Below are 20,511 nucleotides of genomic sequence, written 5' to 3' on the forward strand. Positions count from 1 at the left end.
TTTGCTTTGATTTCACTCAGCTCTTAGAACACGCGCTTACATCTTGTCTGCTTTCAGGCCAAAAAGGATTTTCCTCCATATGCATTCCTAGCATTCATTCAGACGCACACTCCTCTCGAAACAGACCCTCGCATTTCAAGCAGCCACTCAATCTCTTTCCTACTATCTCAACCACTTGCATCTAATTCACGAGGAATTCATTCACGTTCAACGTTGAAGAAGTTTATTCACCCATGCACTTTAAACCACCTTCTGTCTTAACATAGGTACTACTCTAAAGGATCAACACGTGCTATGTTTCTAACAAAAGAGAAAAATAGGAAAATTCTCCATCTTCCTTTTTCTATAAGTGTGCATAACGATTCTTCATCCTTATTGAGACTAAGGGGGCACTGCTACTTTGACGATTATTTCTTTGAAGTACCATTTTCCCGAATTGATGAGTGCAAAGAAATTTATTTTGCAACGTTAAACAATTTTATGAGATAATGGAGGATTCCGTAAATTTTCAAATAATTATATTAACACAAATTAAAACATGCTTAGTTTAAAGACTTCTAACCCCTGTAATTTGAAGAAGAATTAAATTAAGCATGCTATTACTTGTCAGTTTGAGAAAATGGTACTTAAACGAAACAATGGCTCTAAGAAATCATTTTAATTAGAAATTCGAAGAAGACCTTAGATCATTTGAAATGTCTCATTTCCAGAGCCAACGCAATATCATTAATTTCTGTCTAATGATGAATTCTGTCTAATGACAATTTCTTTCATCCTCTACTATTTGAGAAGTACAGTTTGACCCAGTTATTTGGGACAATGTACCGGAAGTGTTAAGAAATCACAATGCCATTGAGGTACCGTATCGTCGAGCACACTTGTCAATCGTAGAATCATCTCAAGGGTCGTTATTCGAAAAATATCCTAAGCCACTACAGGATTGAATACATGTGTCCTCGCAAGATATCCAGAATTATTGCAGCGATAAGTGTGACCCGAGCTCGTTAGTAAGAAAGCGAGGTCGTATCGTGAGGTTGCCGGAAGTCGCGGGTATCCGACAATGGTGTCACGGCGAAGACTCTTGTTAACGCGAATGTGGTGGCAATCGATGAGTCACGATGCTGGTTAATTCTTCTCGCGTACGATGCAACGAGTTCACGGCAATTCCTTCTCGATTTCGACATTCGTCCTCGCCATTGTCTCCGTTTCCACCATTGTTGCAACACGGACTTTCCGCTGGTTATTTACCGGACTCGGCTTTAAATAACCAGACACAAGTATCATGCGATCTAATCCTTTCGTGATACGAATTTATTTTTATTAAAAATTTATCATTTATCTATTGGGCATTAATAGTTTTCCTTTTTTTTACTTCAATTTTATCTATGTGCATCTACACTCGTGATCAGGCTTCCTTAGGAAAAGTGGTGATGTAGAGAAAGTAGGAATTCTCAAAATTCTAATTTTGATGACTTATTATTTAAATTTATAATTTAAACTTTCAATTTGCTATTCCAGCTAAATAATATAATAGCAGTGGTATTCATAACTTTTATTTTGCTTTAATTTTTCAATTATACCATTGAATAATCTCTAATTATAAATCCAGTTTAAAACATGTGGCATTTAAATCTGATTGCATTAGAATTTCGTTGTTGGTAATAATGAAACTGGTAACCGACTAAAATGGTACTCGGCTGCTGAATTAATACAGAGGGAAAGTTTGTGAAACGTAAGTAGCTCTTCAAAAATTGAGCCCCTTCATTCGAGTAAGTGATTTCCCCAACAGTTTGGAGCACTTTACAAATTAAATACCCGACTGCACACTTCGTACTTGACAGCTGTTTAAAAAGAACTTTAATTGTTACTTTACTGTAAGGTGTCTTGAGTGATGACAGAATGATTCAAAATTATTCTATGTCTCTATTATTTTCAAATTTTGTACAACGAATGCAGACTGGTAAAACGTATAAAATTTTCAGATAATATGAATTGTGAATCAAAGAATGATTAAAAATCGATTAGATTATAATTACACGTAACGTTCGATTGATAAGATTCGCTTAATTAGCTGATTCCTAGTAATGTTTGTCCCGTTATCTATCGTACGCAATCGAACATTTATCGTTCGGGGATATCGTTTAATAACCACGGCTTTTACGAACAGTCACGCTCGCTTAGAGTTTTTTAAGCGATTGAAACAATGTATAAAACAACGGGGTGGAAAGAAGAATGATGACGAGAACCTGAAATGAACAGAACTCACGAGTGTTCGTTAATTAAAAGGAAAATGGTCCTGTGTGAAAGGTACTTGAAACTTGTCAACGTACCCGCTTCATTCAAGAGATAACAGGCTCGATCGCATCGTGCAGCGAATAATGTCGAAAACAAATTCAGCTATGAAACTTTGTAAAAGCATTTTCATGCTTAACTTTATTCTACTCCTCGAACCTTGCTATTTTTTCGTTCATCCTTCTTACATGATTTCTCTTAATTTCAAACTTCAGCGCCTTAACACATTTGTCTAGTTAAGTGCAATTACCTTAAATCAACTTCAATTAATCTTCTATTTTCCTATAAAATCAGAATAATTTTTAATTATTAAATACAACGCTTTATGACAGAAATGTTAAACTGTATACCGAATATTGTATACATTTTGAATTTATTTGTTTCCAAAATTAATTTCCACCAAATTGGTATTTGAAATGTTCCAAGTGTTAATATTATATCGAAGTTACATCCCCCATTTGTGAAGCTTAATTTAATCGGAAACAACTCAGCAGAGTACTGTTTGTTAACACTCGGAGAGAATACTCATTAATACTGTTAATTTCATACCAATGGTTTATTTGGTTTTTTACTCTGACACGGTAGTAATCGTATCATGAAATTTTAACGAGTCGGAAGCGACCAAGAAATGTTTACTTTCATACCCGCCAAAGTATTGTGTCGAACGAGGGTATGCGAAACGTGAATATCAAGTCCGATAACAGGGTTATAAATTAAACGAACGATTTTATCGGAACAGCTTAACAATGATTTATGGTAGCAGGCTTAAATGTATTTTATTAATTTCGATTAACGCCGTTTCAGAACGATAGTAATTAGTCTGACACTTTTGGAGGAAAGTATATCGTACCCCTCTTTTTTTAAATATAATAATCAAACAGATAGATCGATCATTTCTATCCAAAAGTTTCTGGTCACAGGTTTTAACGGTGTCAATAACATCGCGTAGAATTCATAATATACCATGAATTTTTTATACAAAATTGATAGATTTCGATCAATGTAATCCGAAGTCTCGTCTCGATTCGGTGTACATTTATACGCTTATATTAATATTAAATTATTGCTTTCAATAATTATTTTGAAATCAGGATAAATTTGGTTTGTCGATGAATACGATGCTTGGTAATTAAACAGATACAAATATTTCTGGTAAACCGAATTCTCCTGTAATTCTATCATGAAATCTCAGATTTGAAGAAAATCAAGAAATCCAATAAACGTTTGATAATTTTAGCTCATTCAAATTATGTAAGATTATCTTCAAAGTGAAGAATGAATAATTGCAATTTTTACGTCTGAAGATGAAAATATCATTGGCTTTAAAAAGTAATTTTTAAGAAATTATAGATCTAATGCCCCGCATATTAATTATTTAAAATTCTTTAGAGATGAAAATGAAATTAAGATAACACGATAATTTCATTTGCATTATCATTTCATTCACATTTGCAATCTTCGAATCGATTCGAACAAGTTTAATTCTTATCAATTAATAACGTTCTCCTTAATTATACCATCATCTGGTTCAATTAAAAGCACTTTAAAGACTACGATCTTATCATTTTTTAATGAACAAAAATAAAATGAGACTGCTATAGGACTTAAATCACCGTGAATTCATTAGAAGTCGGTGATTTTCCACGAGTTATCATCGTTATCATCCATCCACTGCCAATGGCTAGCCATAACAATAGCTATAACTAATCTGTTTCGTGTTACCTGATCACTCGATAACGTTGTACTGACAAACACGTGACCTCGATTATTAATATCGGCTATTTGTTAACGACGTTAGAACGATCGAAAGTCACTTTGCAACGAAGATAACGATGATAAGAGATTATCTCGATGTTGTGATTATATAATCACTGGGAGGATTTATCAGAAGCATTTGAAATTACAGAGAAATTAAATGTTCTTCTAGTAATCACAAAAATTTTATTGAAAGATATTTAAGAATAACATAGTTCTATCAATTGCTATTAAACCTTAACTGGCACAGTAGAAATAGGTGAGATTTTTATTCTCACGAGAAAATTGAAAAATGGTCATGGAACATAATTAAGGAGAAAAATTATAGATAATAGTAGGTGTGAAGAATGGTATCGATAGCGGTTCATCCTTGCAACAATTTATTCTCTACTCATTCAGACAATTGGTAGTACTTAGCGCGGTGAGATGGATTACAGCGTGAAACTTTTAAAGTCCATAGATACTTGAAATCCTCGAAGAATTGTTTCGCAAGTTCCACAACTTTCATAGCATCATTTGCAATCCGTTGGTAATGACTTGAAAAAGTTCACTGATCCAAATCTCGGGTGTTAAACAGTTTTGTGAAATGCGACAAATTTCCACCGAGAAAGAAGAACTTCATATCTCAAAGCACAGTTGTATTCATTATTCACAAACTTTTATTCTCGGATTTTATCTCACGTGTCGTGTCTTAAATAATTATATCGATCCAATGTTGTTGTATAAACAGACTCAGATAACTTAATCATGAATATTACTGAAATTACACTTGCTGTCTCGAATAACAAATTGAAATACTAAATTTTTACTATTTTGAATTATTTGATCGTCGCTGAATGTACCAATATGTTAAATTTAAACTGTCGCAGTAAAAATTTATGATATAGCATGCTGTAATTGTAATTATTTAATTTTACTAATTATTAATAATACAGTGGGTTGATTTTCAATTTATTACTTTACATTATTCGTATGATATTAATATTATTCAAAGATTATCTACCCTTTCCTATTAATTAATTATAATTTATATTTCCACTTGCTATTTCACTAAATAAATACAAGAACCTTTTCACAATATTATTTTTTCTCTTTGAGTTATTCAATTATATTACATTTACAACACTGGTTGCTAGCGAACCACATAACATTCAACGCGTTAATAGTAAGTATAGAAATCGTTGCACTAAACGTCTCGATCAAGAATAGGGAATAACGATAGTCGTCGAAACGTGGCACGAAGCGTACAGTCGCAGCAATTTGCAAATAATGCGAAATTTACCGACCAGCAACTGTGTCATTTGCCCGTGGAATATTTGATCGTCCGATTGAACGATTTCCCCCGACCAACGGTCGGATAAAATATTCTACCGGGAGAAAGGACAATTACACGTGCGTCGTGCAGTCTTGATTGATGCGCGAACGGGTTCATTGAAAACTTGGCCCAACGATTCGTATATGGCTTATCGATTTTTCACATTATTTTCTTTCCTATTTTTCCATTCCATTTTTCAGGATAAGATTCTTTGAAACCCTTAGTTTAATATGCAGAGCATATTTCGAGGTGTAATTTATTTTTGTATCACAACAAGTATAACGTTGATTTCATTTTCTTTTATACTAAATCATGAAATATATTTGTTGTCGAAACCAGAGGTAGATTTGAAATCGGTTGATAATATAAACTCGTAGTTTACGCTTGAAAGCTGTCGAATCCACGAAAATTGCTTATCCTCCAGTTTGAAAATAGAATATCCAACCCCCTCAACTTAGCATTCTTTTCCATTTTTACCTCACCCTTCCATTACCGGAGGATCAGTGTAGACTTTCCTTGAAATCTTCAACAAGTTTAACTCCTCCGTTCAAACGTATACTTTCCTTCCCTCGAAGACAATGTTTCAACAAACTGCACCGAACTTCCCGGCTTTACTTCGAATCGCCGTAAAAAGTCAACGTTGAGTCACCTTTCGCTCAGAAAACCTCTTCGAAACTACCGAACTTATCCTAGCCATGGTAAAACTACAAGGTTTATTACCGGAAAGAATAATGATACACAAAAGTGAATATACAATTATAATTCAAGAAAAACTGCTCGAAGTTCCTTGTATTTTATTACTGTAATTTGATCGTTAAAATACGAATTATCTGGGAAATTTGCAACAAATGTACTTTTGGCTCATGTTTGGCGAAGCAAAAATTGGGAATTTAAAGGCCCAAAATTTAGAGCCCAGGTACCTAGAGGGAAGCTGATACTAGAAACGAACTGACAGAGAATTAAATTTCTAAGTCTTAAGTCTATCTATATAATGGTACCAAAAATAAGAAATCTAAATTCTACTCAAGATAAAGAGAACAAGGCCTAAGTATATCCATAAAGATGCAAGGAAACAGTAGACAGAGGAAATGATTTCTAAGTTGGGAGTCTGAAGTCCCCTAAATTCTAGTCTTCTCAAGCATACTAGAATAAAAGAGAAGTCAACTATTATTAGCTTCGTAGGTAATTAAAGAATAAAAGGTGACAAATTTTTAATATTCCAAGATCTCTCTTACCTCTTAAGTTTGACACTGGTCGTAAATAAAATATGTCTCATATATTATAGTCTGATAATATGCTGGAACAATTAGAATATCCTTCCAAAAATACGAGAAAGGAACTATTACAAATTTGAGCAGTACTGCTTTTCAGAAGGAATAAAGTGGTATCAAATAGTCAAGAAACATCTGCTGATATTGGAACACCTGACCAACATCCGTAATCGGAACATTCTTCTTTCTCTCTCAAAAAGAACAGCCTCGTGTTTTAGCCTATCGAATTATCGAGCGATCAAGATACAGGATATTCGCGTGCTCGACGCTTTTCATTCACGATCGCGTAAAATCATGTTGTTGTTTAATTCCAGGTGACACGGTCCCCGATTTTCAGCGGGCTTTTCGTGTTCCAGCTTTTTCGCGATCCTTTCGCTCCTTCCTTCGTTCGCCTCTTATCTGGCGTACCCAATAAACCAGGTATGTGTGTCGCTCGATAAGTTGTATTGTTCCTGCTGGCTCACTAGCTGCGTCGAGCTTATCGAGCAGGGGTAAAAAAAGCAACTCCGGTGAAATTCGTTGCGGAAACGTATTCCGTGAACAACCCGCGAAATGCTCTTTGCGTGCAGCCGGTGCTTAAACCATTCAGAACCGAGGTCCTATTATGAAACCATCTCCAAGAGCCAGAATCTCTTTCTTTCATTTATATCACATTTTTTTGGCTAAATTAATTAATTTCTATTTTTACACATTTTTTCTCTATCGCATTGCTTATAAAGAATCATATCCGGTCGACAGTATTTTTGATAATTATTTTATAATATTGCTTTATTGGTTAAGTAGCGCAGGACGCATTGTGTTTCGCTGATAAAATTGAATAAATAACATAGAATGTACATATATGTTGCGTCACTGATTGAATCCTATATGTAACATAGGAAGTATACCGTGCATCAGTCATTGATTGAATTAGGTAAACATTGTAGGGGGGGTCATTGATAGAATTGGGTAAATAGCGTAGTACGCGTACTGTGTATCAATCAACGGTTCAATCTGATAAATACTGTAGAACATATACCGTTTTGTTACTGTTTACATTAAATAAATAGAACGCATATGGTGCGTCATTCGTTGAATTAAATAACACAGGACGCACATGGTGCGTCGTGGATCTAAAACAGCTCGAGAAAATATTTTTACTTTTATTGTTATTAAATCTGGATATTATAAAATAATGAAATTATTATTTATTTAGTGAATACAATTTCATAGAAATCACATTAAAATAATACTCGATCAGCTCAAAATCAAATATTATCAGAAAACCTTGAATCGAATGCTTGAAATAATTGCATATAAATAATGGCATACAAACTGTGCATCGATGCTTCTAATAAAAGGCTGAACAAAGAACACTTCCGGTGCACGGTTTACTCTATTTTCGCTTTTCAATTAGCTCCGCGTTGTTTCGTAACCGCGATCCCGATGATTAATCGAGAGAGGCGAAAGTTTGAATGGGCTGTCTCGAAATAAAAACAACGGATATACAGATCGTATTCTCGATTCACGCGAATCTCTATCGTCAAGGGTCCCAATGCTATTTCGAGTGACAAGAACGAAGATTGTCATTAAAAATACTCCGTCGGTTCTGTCGCTAAAAAGCAGTGACCCGTCAGCCATCACGCTGGAACCTTACGTACCACTCGTTTCAACGTGGCGTGCAAGCTTATTCGATTAATCGATCGAAACTGACGTGACTCGCGTCGAAAGAGAGAGAGGATGTCTCGCAAAATATTAATGACGAAGCTCGGTTAGCATAGAAAAAAAAAGTATTATATTTTTCACGACAGACCCCGATCGTTAGAACGCTTTCTATACGACGATCCACAATCTCGTTCGCAATTAGTGGGTCTATTGAAGGAATCGAAGAATTGACTTGTTTCTTCTTTTTCTTTCTCGCCTAGGATTTCGTCGTTGTTTCAGACCGTCAGATACTCGGAACGATTTTTTGAAACTGCTTCTTGTTAGGAAAAATTTGTTATCTTTCGCTTATCTATCGATAGTGGTGGATTGAAAGTGTAGTTCGAAAGTGGTTGCAATAATTCGAGTAGTATGGAAGATTGAATGATTGCTAATTTTTGTTGGATTAAAGTTTCGCTGAAATTTTGAAACTCGTCAAAAATTTAGGCCGCTGAAAATTACGAATTTTGCATAATTATAGAAATAGTTAAAATATTTTTATCAAAACATACATATGTTAATTTTTGTTTAGATAGACATTGATTATGTATGATAATCTTTAATTCATTTATTTATTTTTTTTATTTTTCTTTCAATTCAAAGGTAAATATACGTTGAACGCCGGTTGTTCTCGTGTTAAGTACAATTATCACAATGGCAAACTGGGTGTGCCAATAACTGCAACTTTATTGATCCGTTATATGACGTTGAGTTCATTATGAATAAATGAACTCAATTTCCTTGACGTTTTATCATACCTTCGGAGAAAAACAATAAACGCAATTAACAGTTTAAATATTGAAATCACACCTCGGTATTTCTATATCTCGGTAAATATAATTCATTGAATTCATTTCGTGAAATAGAAAACCGTCCCGCGGGGGTAGCTTAAAACCTTCATTTCCGGTGTTATCAACGGCGGAAATCGATGTGCTCATTTTTCCGTTCTCCTTATCTCCGTCGTATCTCTTTCAATAACGCGAGTTTTCACTCGTTATCTCTCATTTTTCACTCGTACGAGCGCGGAAAGCTTCGCGAAACGTTTTCGCGTCGCGTAACCGTAAACGTCCCGTGTTTTTCACTCGCTTTAAAGAACTTCCGTTTTAATTTATTCCCGGAAGCCGGCGCATCCGTGACAGAGGCCACTCCTGGACACGGCCAGGATCCTAAGGAGGTCGCCCATTTCCAAGGATTCAATTCTTCCTCGAAAATGGGCTGCTGTGGTTGCGCGGACGAACCATCATCCAAGGTGGAACCAACAGTAAGTATAATTTTTATATATAAAATTTCGAGATGTGAAAAATTTAATAAAACAATCAAATTATTATTGCTTTTACCTTTGCAACGTTTCGAACAATATTCTATTAAATTAATAATTTTATAACATGATGTTGATAGTAAATTGTTGATTACCAGCTTGGTATCTAATAAATAATTTTTTATAATTCCAAGATTCTGCTAAGTAATTTCCGCGGAAGTATTTTAATATAAAACTTCCGGCTTGGGCGGTGTCGTTAGGAAGAAACTGGGGTATTTTGCGGCTCGTTTGGGCCACTGGTTTTCGTCGAAAAATTCGAGAAAAGTTGTTTGAAAGAAGTTAAAGACCAGACTGGGTGGTTTATTAAAAGAATTTTTTTTCAGAATCAAGTTTTGCCATTCTGTATAAGTAAAAAGATTGATTAGTGGTGCTTTTTATGGGTTGATTAAAGTATTTCTAACACAACATGGCGACTGAAATGGCGATGAAATGAGTTTTGTCGTGACAAAATACTGCCAGGTAAAATTAGTTGGGACGTTTTGAAGAGAATCGAGTTTAAAAATTTGTGAAATTTTCTTGATAAACGTGGCTGTCTGGTTTTCGCGTGGAATTGCAGAGAAAGGAAAGTATATTGCAGCAGACGAACGGTTCCATTCTGTCGCTGTTTCTATTCTGTTTTGCCGTCAGAATGCAATTTTAAACATGCAATAAAATTTGATGGATAGTGTTGCAAAAACTTTGAGCAACGCGTTCATGTAATATGTCGAACTTTAAAGGTAGTCATGATTGACAATTCTTTGATTTTTACAAATTTCAATAAATTTTGAGAAGAATTTTAATTTCTTTTATTAAAATGGCAAATTTAGAATTATACAATTACGTTTTATAATTAATATTTTATTTATCAGAGTAATCGCTCTTTATAAAGGAAGTATAATTTCCTTTCTTTTTAAATTTATTCTGTTTCTCAATGTCTGTAGTAATTAATTTCATTTTTGTGTCATTTTATCGTATTATCGTAAAAATGGTTAATTGTTAGAAGTGAATAGAAACGCGAGTAATAACTGTCTGTAACTACCTTAAAAAAAGACCCCCTGAAACTTTTATCACTCTTTTTGCGTTCTCGCGGATAGATTCGATATGCGCGCGATATGTAAAACAATTTCACGTTTTTAAAAAGTGATTTTTAGAGGTGAAACGCTCTCCAATATAAATATTGGATATGCATTTAAAAAAACTGTTATCCTCTACCAAAAAATTCCATCGTTCCTACATTTTGATTTCTCTGGCATTAATTTTTCGTACGAAGAACCGCGAAAAGATTACCTTTTCACTCTAACATTTTAAAAATATTATTTAAGGTACCGAGGTCGAATTCATTTTCTCGTTACCTAAAAAACACTGTATCTCATTAGTATAAAAAAAGAATAATTTTTCATCATTTTACAATGCGAGAAAATTTGATTTTCTCATTGGAAAAAAGTAATTAAAAATAGTGCCTTTCAATTTATTCTTTCAAAAAGGTCAAATAATTTAACTAATATTTCTGAATTTTTCTAATTAATTTTGTAAACTATATCGGTGCACGATTTTTTTTCTATAAACTCTGTTTTAAAGACCTTGTTTCATAAAAGTGGATAGCAGAGTAATTTTATAAGGCATTGTTTGCGATTGATCGGTGTACCAATAGTTTCCGCGCCGCCAGTAGCTTTTTTCCCTATCGAATAATTAAAAACCAACAGAGAACTCATCAGAAATTCCAATCCAACAATTACCAACAACCTCTTACCAAAGAAACCACTCGAACTACTAATTGAACTCTCATTTTACGGCAAAACAAGCGTCGCAAAGTTCAGCAATCTTTCGTTCGTCCATTTCTGAATCCGCTGTTTGTTACTGCAAATCGATTTTTCCTTTTATCGCTCGTCGCTTTTATCGATTGGTGAACGGCAGGGCCGTCGCGAGAAGTTGAAAAATAAAAATGTTTACACCGTATGATCGTAGCGATCGTGATGATGTTATCAACGGAACGAAATTGACACGCTTCTAATATGGCGGGCCGAAATTTAATTACGGTCAGACTGTAATGCAAGGTCACCGTCGAACAGTCTAATTAATTTAAGGGTGGCCGGCGCGTCCGCTCGTAGCACGGTTACAAGCTCTCTCTTCGTGTCGGTGCAGATTCGTCGAAAGCATTAGCTACGCTCGATTTCGCCTGTTGAAAATTTACTGGAATGCTGACCGCGACCGATAGATCCTCCGTTTCCGGTCGTTACACGGAAACCGTGCGTACCAGCTCGGCCAAGAAGACAACCCGACGACTAAAATCTCTTTTCTCCGGTTCCAGCTTATTTGTGACGTACTGAGAAACGGGCGGATGTTAAGCTTGAAATTGTTGCGACAAGAAATCGATTTCTTCCAGTTAATATGGCTTTAAGAGGATCTGCAGACCTTTCCGTGAACATTAGCAAAGAGGTTTGCCGATTTACAGCGACAGATTTGTTTTAAAAAGATATTAATTAGTCAGCAGAGATATAGTTTTAGAATCCTTGTAGTGTAGTCAAATTTATATTAGTGGTATGAAAGAAAAGAGGTTAATAATACATTTTGTTTAAGATTTGAATGCAACAAATTTGTAAATATAATGTTGTTTAGTTTAGTTTAGATATGAAATATTAGATCTGGTAGTTTGGTTGCAGAGTAATAATTGTTGTTCATTAATTCTTAAGCAGTAGAGCCTGGGTCAATCGTAACCCAAACTTACATAACGTATACAAGGTTAAAATTTTAGAAATAAAATAATGGGAAATACAAAAGTAAATTAAAATTGGGGATCTCTCCATGGTCCGCCGTCTGAAGGTTAAGTAATTAATTTTGGATTTGATGACATAAAAGTATAGTAAAACAGCACTCACAATACATCAATTTGAAGGTAAAAGTTTAATGAAGATGACAACAAAAACCTTTCATTAAAGTTCTTGATATAAAAGCGATGGTTCTTCGTTGAAACGAGTAATGGATTAATCAATTTGCACCTCAGTATGAGGTGCTGTATTTTGTACTTTTTTATCACGTACAAGGTGCTCGTGAACCATTATACAATCCATAAATTGCAAATTTTTAAAGGTAAAATTAATCGAAAATTCTTGTATCGTTTTGAGATATAATTCCTTACAAATTGAATATTTGCTAATTCGCGATAAACTGTAAATTCTTTATTCTAACGAAAAGTCAATTAATTCCCATCAAGAATATTCATTAAAATTTTGATACAGTCAATTTTACTAAACTTTAACCTTTAAATTAATGTGCCATAAGTGCTATTTCGCGATACTTTTCTGTCATCAAATCATGTAAGACTTTCTATGGTTTAAAATTAACCCTTCAATAAATTCAATTCAATTCAATTCGCAATTTAAATATTATTTAATTAAGTCAGATTAATTTCCCTCTTTACTAACAATCACCAATCAATTTTTCCATGAAAAAAGAGGCTTCAGCCGAATTCGTTATCATCAAAATTGTCCCTATTTTTCATTTCAGACACCAGAAAATGAGGGCATATCAACGAGACACTCGGAACACGTTTTCGTCACCGATCGATCCTGCACCGATATTCTGATTTTGATCCTTGTGATCGGTCTCGCCATCGGTTACGTATGTCTCTTCTTCTCTTTTCTCTTTCATTTCTCAATCGAGACAACGCGAAAATACTTTTGCTCTTTTTTTCCTCTTACTGCTGCAGGGCTTCCTAGTTAGGAACGCGGTGGAGAAAGGTGACGTTTTTCGTGTAATAAATGGCTATGATAACTGTGGAAATGTCTGCGGTCGTGTCACAAAGGGCGAAACTGATCCAGAATTTCAATGCAAGGGTAAAGACATGACGAATATGCGGTAAGTACAACTCCACCTGCTCTCTATAAAACGTGTGCGTTCTGTGGTTAGATAAAAATGTGGTGGAAGCTTCGTTGTTAGAAATAATTGAGAGAAACGTGAATTATCAGACGAAGGAAGGAGATTTTTAATGACTTCATCGTTGTAAAGTAATCAATACCAGAAAATCTTAAAGTTGTTTCAAAACTTTCTTGCAAATACCTTACGATTTTTTATTTTTTTTATATAAATTTAAAGTTTACGGAATTGTCATATCAGATTTAAGAAGTGCGCTCACGAAAGTTACCTAAAACCACTCCTTTTCTATCGGATATAATGAAAGCAACTAAATGAAAACTCTCTTTCTTCGGAGCAAGTGACCCTTAACAGTTTTCCGTTGAAAAACGTTCATGGAATCTTAGCATACAACTTTAGAAAAATTGTTGAGAATTGTTGAGAGTCGTTATTTATAGAATAGAAAGTATATAATTCAGTTTCAAAGAAGTTTTGTACAAGATATTTTCTTCGTTTCACTTTGTAATACGTGAACTGTATCTCTTGATGGTAGAGAAGATATCAACATCCGTTCCGTTCACCAAAGATTCTATCACACGAACAGATGTATCTTCCAATTAGTTCTAACAATGGAGTTTCCACGAAGTCGAGTTAGCAAATCAATAGAAACTGTCCACCGATTTTCCAGGGTATTTCATCGGAGATTCAAGTTAACGGCCACTGTTTCCACTGGTTTCAATCTCTTTCACCGCGATAAACATTAACGATAATCTCTCGGCTAACAACCTATCGAGGTACACCGTCCAATCGCGAACAACACACCCACCTCGCCCCGTACAATATCTCGCCCCTCTGACCGCGACGTCCCCGAAGGATTAATAATTCGCGGACGCATTAACATCGAGCTTCATACCCGATAACAGTGGCCGAATTCAATATTACGCGCGAACTCGTCCCGATGAATGAAACGAAGCCACGCGAAAGATAGTCCGCTAAGGATTAATAATTTCTCGGTATGTTAACAGTACACAATCTGCCATAATCCGTACGGGTACTCGCAATAGATTAACCCTTTACCTGACCCCTACGTCAAATACCATACACATGTGCTCCTCGTATGCTCGTATATGGTATTAGATGCATCATGGTTGAAGAAAATGATTTTCTATTCGTACACTTTCGATACTGTGTTAATTTTTCTTTTATACAACGATGGATTTAAAAAGGAGGGAATGATGTGGAAATTCTTTTTAGAAAATGTTATTAAGTTAAAAACTTAAAAAATAAAAAACTCGAAACTATCTTGGATTATATCTTTATTAAATACAAATAAAATAAATCTATAAAATTACAAAAATCTTGCTTGCAAAAACATCATTCTTTCGATGCGAATGATTTGTAACGAACAAATGCAAAACGTTCCCAGGAAGCACATAATTAAATAAAACGATAATGATCCTTTTGATTAATGCAGTTACAAAATGTCCACGAAATCTCATCAGATATTACTGATTGGAATTTGAAAATATTTAAACGATGCGGATGAAGCGTAGTCTAGCCAGAATGATAATTTAAAATCCAGCTAGAAATCTCGAGGGAGAGGTTGCGCCAAAAGCGCGATAAATAATGCGGCTAATTAGCGTTAACGTTGCGCATAAATTCGACTGAAGCGAGTGTTTTTCAACGAATTTTCCGATTTCCCAGCAACACTTTTCGCGGCCGCCGCTTCGTTAACACCATGCTCATTCATTATTCATTTCCCCAGGTATCTGCTGATGACCATGGATGCGAATGGGGTGAAGTCACGCAACTGCGTGGCCAACTGCTCCGATCAGTTAGTATTCCATAATGCACGAGCTTCCGGTCTCTGTCCGTTGATCGTTGGCGAAACATCGCGACAATTTGTCAACGAGAAACGCGACCAGACGACTGGGATTATAGTACATATGTCCGAAATCAATGGTCCCTCAAGGTCGTTCATGAACTCCTAATCACTGCTTAATTATCTGGAATTTTAATTAATGTAGTTGTAAGGGAAAATTACGAGATATAAATATAAAAGAGAGTAGTTATCTAATATTATATTTCTTCAACTCTTAAACGTCTCTCCAATTTTGAAGGTATTAAATACTTAAACGGCCTTGAGTGTTCAATTAATTTTGGATAAATATAAACCTTTGTTTTCTCATTTTTAAACAGACACGTATCGTTCCTGAACCGATGTGTACCCAAGGAGTATTCCGAGACAGCGACTTCACTGATCAGGAAGCTCGGGTTAGATAATTTCTACAGGGTTTGTAAACTTTTCGAAATTTCAATAAAGTTAGGCTGCTTGTTAGCGTAATGGTCTCCGCTGCTTCCAAAACTGTCTGCGCGATGATCAATCGTCGAACAATGATGTTAATGATACAAGGTGTTAATCCTTGATTGTGTGGTAGACTGATGGTCGACGTCTACCACACGGTTCTTCCAAAGCATGGTGTTTGATTGATTATATCAACTGTCTGATCGAAACTGTCACTGTATTAGCTTCAATTCAATGATGATCTTTGCGAATTGCTTGCTCTTCGCTGATTAAGTATTTCTCTTTTCTATATGACAGTTTAATGGAAAAATATGGTTCAACTTATTTAATTTTTTTTTCTTTTCTTTAAGAAATTCATTTTATAGAAGGAAAGAAGTAATTTGTCTTGGGAATAGAACATGTTGCTTATAAATATAAGACGGGCTCACTTCGATCGAAATACCGGTCTTATTTCGGTTATTATAATCCCAAAAAATAGGGCACCCTGTGTATTTCATGCAAACCTATTATTGGGGTCAAGTTGAGCCAATTCCAGCGGTTGTAAATATTTCACTCGAGCAACCGAGGGTTAAAGGTATTTTATATTCAAGACCCTCTGCAACTATTGCAGACAGCATTCATGGTTTCAATATTAATTACCTTCAACTTAAAGAAAATTTAGATTTATAAAAAATATTTTGTTGATTTTGATAATCTAATTTCATGCTTTGAAAGGACACAGTGAAATATAAAAATTCGAAACTTTTGAATTATTTGCAAAGCTTTAATAGATTAAACAGAAGATCCCTTAAAAACATCTTATAATGAATTTTTCCAATCTTAAGAGGATTTATAAAATGGTGAGTATCAGATCGTCGAACTTCCCTAAAATCGAATCCATATATTTAGAACGAATTCGGCGAATATACCAAAGTGCATTCTATTTTTATAAAATATTGCACCAGAAATATTCGCGAGTCGAACATAATTCATCGTTCTGGCTGCCTGAACGAAGCAGCAAAATGTTACGGTCAAATATAACGCGGTTTTCTACTGCGAGAGGTTAATCTCATTTCTCTAAGGTCAATTTTCTTCTCCAAAATATGTTCAGAGAAATATCTCACATTTCAGGAGGCTTCAAGGGATCTGAGCGTTGCATGGAGGGAGCTGATCTACCTTCTCTTAATCGCTTTAGGTATGCGTTTTGTGGATACCTTTCCGGTTCACACTTTCAACAAATTCTGATCAATTTTTGACGAATGTGTAATTTTCAGCCATCTCGGTGGGAATCTTAATCGCCTTTCGTTACATGGTCCAATGGGTGGTTTACATTGTGCTGATCGGCGTTATACTGGCGTGTATAGGTGGCTCGACTTTCCTTTGGTAAGTTTTATATTAAAACTAATTAATTCAATTGGGTGTTGCTTAAAATTATATTTATTTTGCGTGTACAATAATTCAAGCGTCGTCGTTTCATTCATAATAAACGAACGTTTCTTTATTTGCTGACAATTCGAGTAATTTTTGTTAAATAAAATTCTACAATTTTTATTACTGTGCTTAATTGAAGACATCGTGTTGCAGGCTAGCGTGGTACAACGAGAGGAAAGGAGTACAGACGCGCGAAATACCGGAAGAGGATTCGAGCGAGCAGGCTTACTTCGTCTACGCGATAATACTCTCCGTCGTTACAGTAAGGAATTAACCAGTATGAAATTCTCGTGAAATAATTGAAGAGTATTTTAACAATGCATGCGATATAAATAAAACAATGAAATGGGAATTACATAGAAAGTTCCTACTATCAGCTAAGTACAGAAATATGAATAGGTACTTCGGTGAAACTGAAATGTTAATAATATATACAGTTTCTATTTCTTCATATGATAAATAAATATTACTACTTGCTCGGTTAATATTTCATGAGAATTTCGACGTCGACAAATTGCCTTATTCGAACGATAATATCTTCCTGTATCGTTCAATAATCGACATTCTACCATATCCATTTGACAGTATATTTAACGAAGCAATATTGACGTTATTGATCGCATGTAATTTGCAGGTCATCACACTTCTGATCATATTGGTGATGAGAAAAAGAATCGCCTTGGTGATGCAGCTGTTCCGCGAGGCAGGAAAAGCTGTTTACGCGATGCCAGCCTTGTTACTTCAACCTATATACGTAAATATTTGATAACAAAACGATGCATGGGTATATAGAGTAAGCCAACAAGTTCAGCATACCTGAAGGAAGCGTCTTATCTTTCGTTATTTTTCGAGGGGTGAAAAACAGTATCTTCCAAAAACTAACTTGGGAAAGCAATACTATTCATAGCAATTGCTCTCTATATTCTAAATTTCAAAGTTACCTGTACTGCCATTTCCCAAATTTTTACTTTTTTCATTTCTGCTTTTGTTAGATAAAAAGTATAAAATTGAATTTAAATTATCGCTATCTTCAAAGTCTCCTGACTAAGAGTTAAATCGTTACAATTTTGTATTATACATTTATTTTGAATTTGCAAATTATAATAGATTAAATTGTATTTCAGACATACTTGTTAATCGGTTTCACCGTCTGTGCCTGGATCTACTGTGCGATGTGGATAGAAAGCGCGGGAAACATCTACAAGAACCGAAAGAACCATATCCATTTCAGAAAGGATGCTTTATTAATAGTAAGAAAATGAAGTTTTCGGTAGAAACTTTACGTGAATCGACACGATAATGGGATAATACTTTTAATTATATTACAGACGACTAGATGGTACAATTTATTTTTCTTCTTCGTCACCTGCGAGTTCCTCCTGGGTTGCCAACACATGGTGGTCGCGTTGGCTGTTGCACGTTGGTTCTTTACCAGGTGACACTTTGATCGATATCTCACTTTGAATATGAATTGCTTTCTGAACACACCATGCGAATTTCCATTTTGCGTGCAATTTATAGCTGCATTGTTATTCTTGAATAATTTTCTCATCTTCGTGGGGAAAATTAAGATAATCTTAAAATTGTCTTGGACTATTTTAACTAATTATTATAGCTGCGTACATTGTGCAGTGGTAATAGAGAAAATTGCATTATTATAACGCGATTAATTAAAATTTATTAGGTTTATAGGCTTTTAAGTTTTATATCGACGCGTATTTTAAAATTGGTGTCAGCAGTGCCATCTTACAGAGAGCGGCAAAACTTAGGAAATAGAAGATCGCTTTTATTTATAAAATAACCGATTCTTGAGCTCTACTGGCGCATCAAAAATATTCTTTGATCATGATACAACTTATATAATGTCTTCACAGATGATTTAAGAAGTTAGAATAAATAACTTTTTATAAAATGCATTTCGCGCTCACTGTGACGGTCTTTTTGAATTATTTTGAAGAATATGAATTTAAAACAAATCTTAGTTCTATTATCTGAATGGTATTATGATTTTAGAATCTATAGGTTTTAACACTACGCAAAAATTACTTATTTTATATAAAAAGAAATAGATTTTCTATTGCATTAGTTCTTTCACTTACTGCTAAATGTCGCTAGTGGCACTTTCAAATGGCGCATTGATTCAAAATTTAAAAACTAACAACTCTATACCCTAAAAAAAATTCATTTAATATTTTTTCTTTAAATTACAAAATCTTTAGAATCAACCAACATTACCCTTCCCTATTTTCTTTGAAATAAATTCATATCTAATTCGGCATGGTATTTACAGAAAGCAATTCAAACGCAAGGTAATTATAAATCACGTCAGCTAAATGTTTATGAACAGGGACAAAAAGCAACTTTCCCTGACTGTAACTCGTGGCTTTTGTTACCTGGTGCGCTATCACCTGGGCACCGTTGCATTTGGCGCGCTGATAATTGGCATAGTCCGACTGATAAGGGCGATAATTAACTTCGTTCAGAACCGCCTGAAGCGTTACGATAACGACCTCGTGCGAGGGATATTATGGTGTTGTCAGTGTTGCTTTTGGTGTTTCGAATGCGCTTTGAAATTTCTCACCAGGAACGCTTACATCGAGACAGGTATTCAATTTAAAATTAAATCGTACATTCTCATCTTGAATTTAGAAACTCAAGAAACCTATGCAAAATGTATTACAATATTATTTTCCATTAATTTCATGCTAATTATTTTCAGCCATTTACGGATGCAATTTCTGCGTGGGAGGAAAGAAAGCCTTCCAGGCCTTATCGAGCAATATTTTAAGAGTAGCTGCGATTAACAGTGTCGGAGATTTCGTTTTATTTTTAGGGAAGGTCCTAGTGGTTACCTTAACAGTCGTCTCAGGAATCTATCTAATACAGGTACGTTTATTGTCTTATCAGAACACTTTCTATCCAATGTAGATCCGTTAATTATCCTGTATGTTTAGAAGAAGGAAGGTCTGCATTATCCATGGGTACCAATCGCTTTAGCAGGAGTGTTTGCCTTCTTGGTGGCACATTGTTTCATCTCCATCTATGAGGTAATTTTCCCAAATTGCCTTGCATTAGAATTCTCTCTGATAAATTTAGCATTAAACACGAGAAGAAATATAGTTATTTTTAATCACTTCCAAGTTACAATCTTATCTTTAATCTTATTTCTTTCTGTGTTTATAAAAATGAAAGTATAATTTGTTTTTCCATCGCAGATGATCATAGACACGATATTCCTTTGTTTCTGCGAGGATTGTGAGAAGAACGATGGTATCAGCAGACCATACTTTATGAGCCGTGGATTGATGGTAATTGCTCTCGCAGATTGCTCTCTCTG

The 20,511-nt window shown here is 34.8% G+C and overlaps 1 protein-coding gene across 2 annotated transcripts in view; it reads left to right on the forward strand.

Moving 5' to 3' along the window:
- The window catches only part of LOC114876858 (choline transporter-like protein 1), a 37,642-nt gene that overhangs the window by 15,365 nt on the left and 1,766 nt on the right, over positions 1–20,511 (forward strand). For both annotated transcript variants that reach the window (XM_029188740.2, XM_029188739.2), the window contains exons 2-16: positions 9,435–9,574; positions 13,115–13,228; positions 13,317–13,465; positions 15,225–15,293; positions 15,659–15,752; positions 16,875–16,938; positions 17,018–17,126; positions 17,328–17,436; positions 17,809–17,928; positions 18,299–18,424; positions 18,503–18,609; positions 19,522–19,778; positions 19,894–20,060; positions 20,129–20,221; positions 20,390–20,482. In XM_029188740.2, the coding sequence (XP_029044573.1) occupies positions 9,524–9,574; positions 13,115–13,228; positions 13,317–13,465; positions 15,225–15,293; positions 15,659–15,752; positions 16,875–16,938; positions 17,018–17,126; positions 17,328–17,436; positions 17,809–17,928; positions 18,299–18,424; positions 18,503–18,609; positions 19,522–19,778; positions 19,894–20,060; positions 20,129–20,221; positions 20,390–20,482 (1,722 nt within the window). In that variant the 5' untranslated portion in view covers positions 9,435–9,523. The remainder of the gene's footprint in view (positions 1–9,434; positions 9,575–13,114; positions 13,229–13,316; positions 13,466–15,224; positions 15,294–15,658; positions 15,753–16,874; positions 16,939–17,017; positions 17,127–17,327; positions 17,437–17,808; positions 17,929–18,298; positions 18,425–18,502; positions 18,610–19,521; positions 19,779–19,893; positions 20,061–20,128; positions 20,222–20,389; positions 20,483–20,511) is intronic.

This window comes from Osmia bicornis, chromosome 6 (genome assembly GCF_907164935.1).
Source record: "Osmia bicornis bicornis chromosome 6, iOsmBic2.1, whole genome shotgun sequence".
Classification (NCBI taxonomy): Eukaryota; Metazoa; Arthropoda; class Insecta; order Hymenoptera; family Megachilidae; genus Osmia; species Osmia bicornis.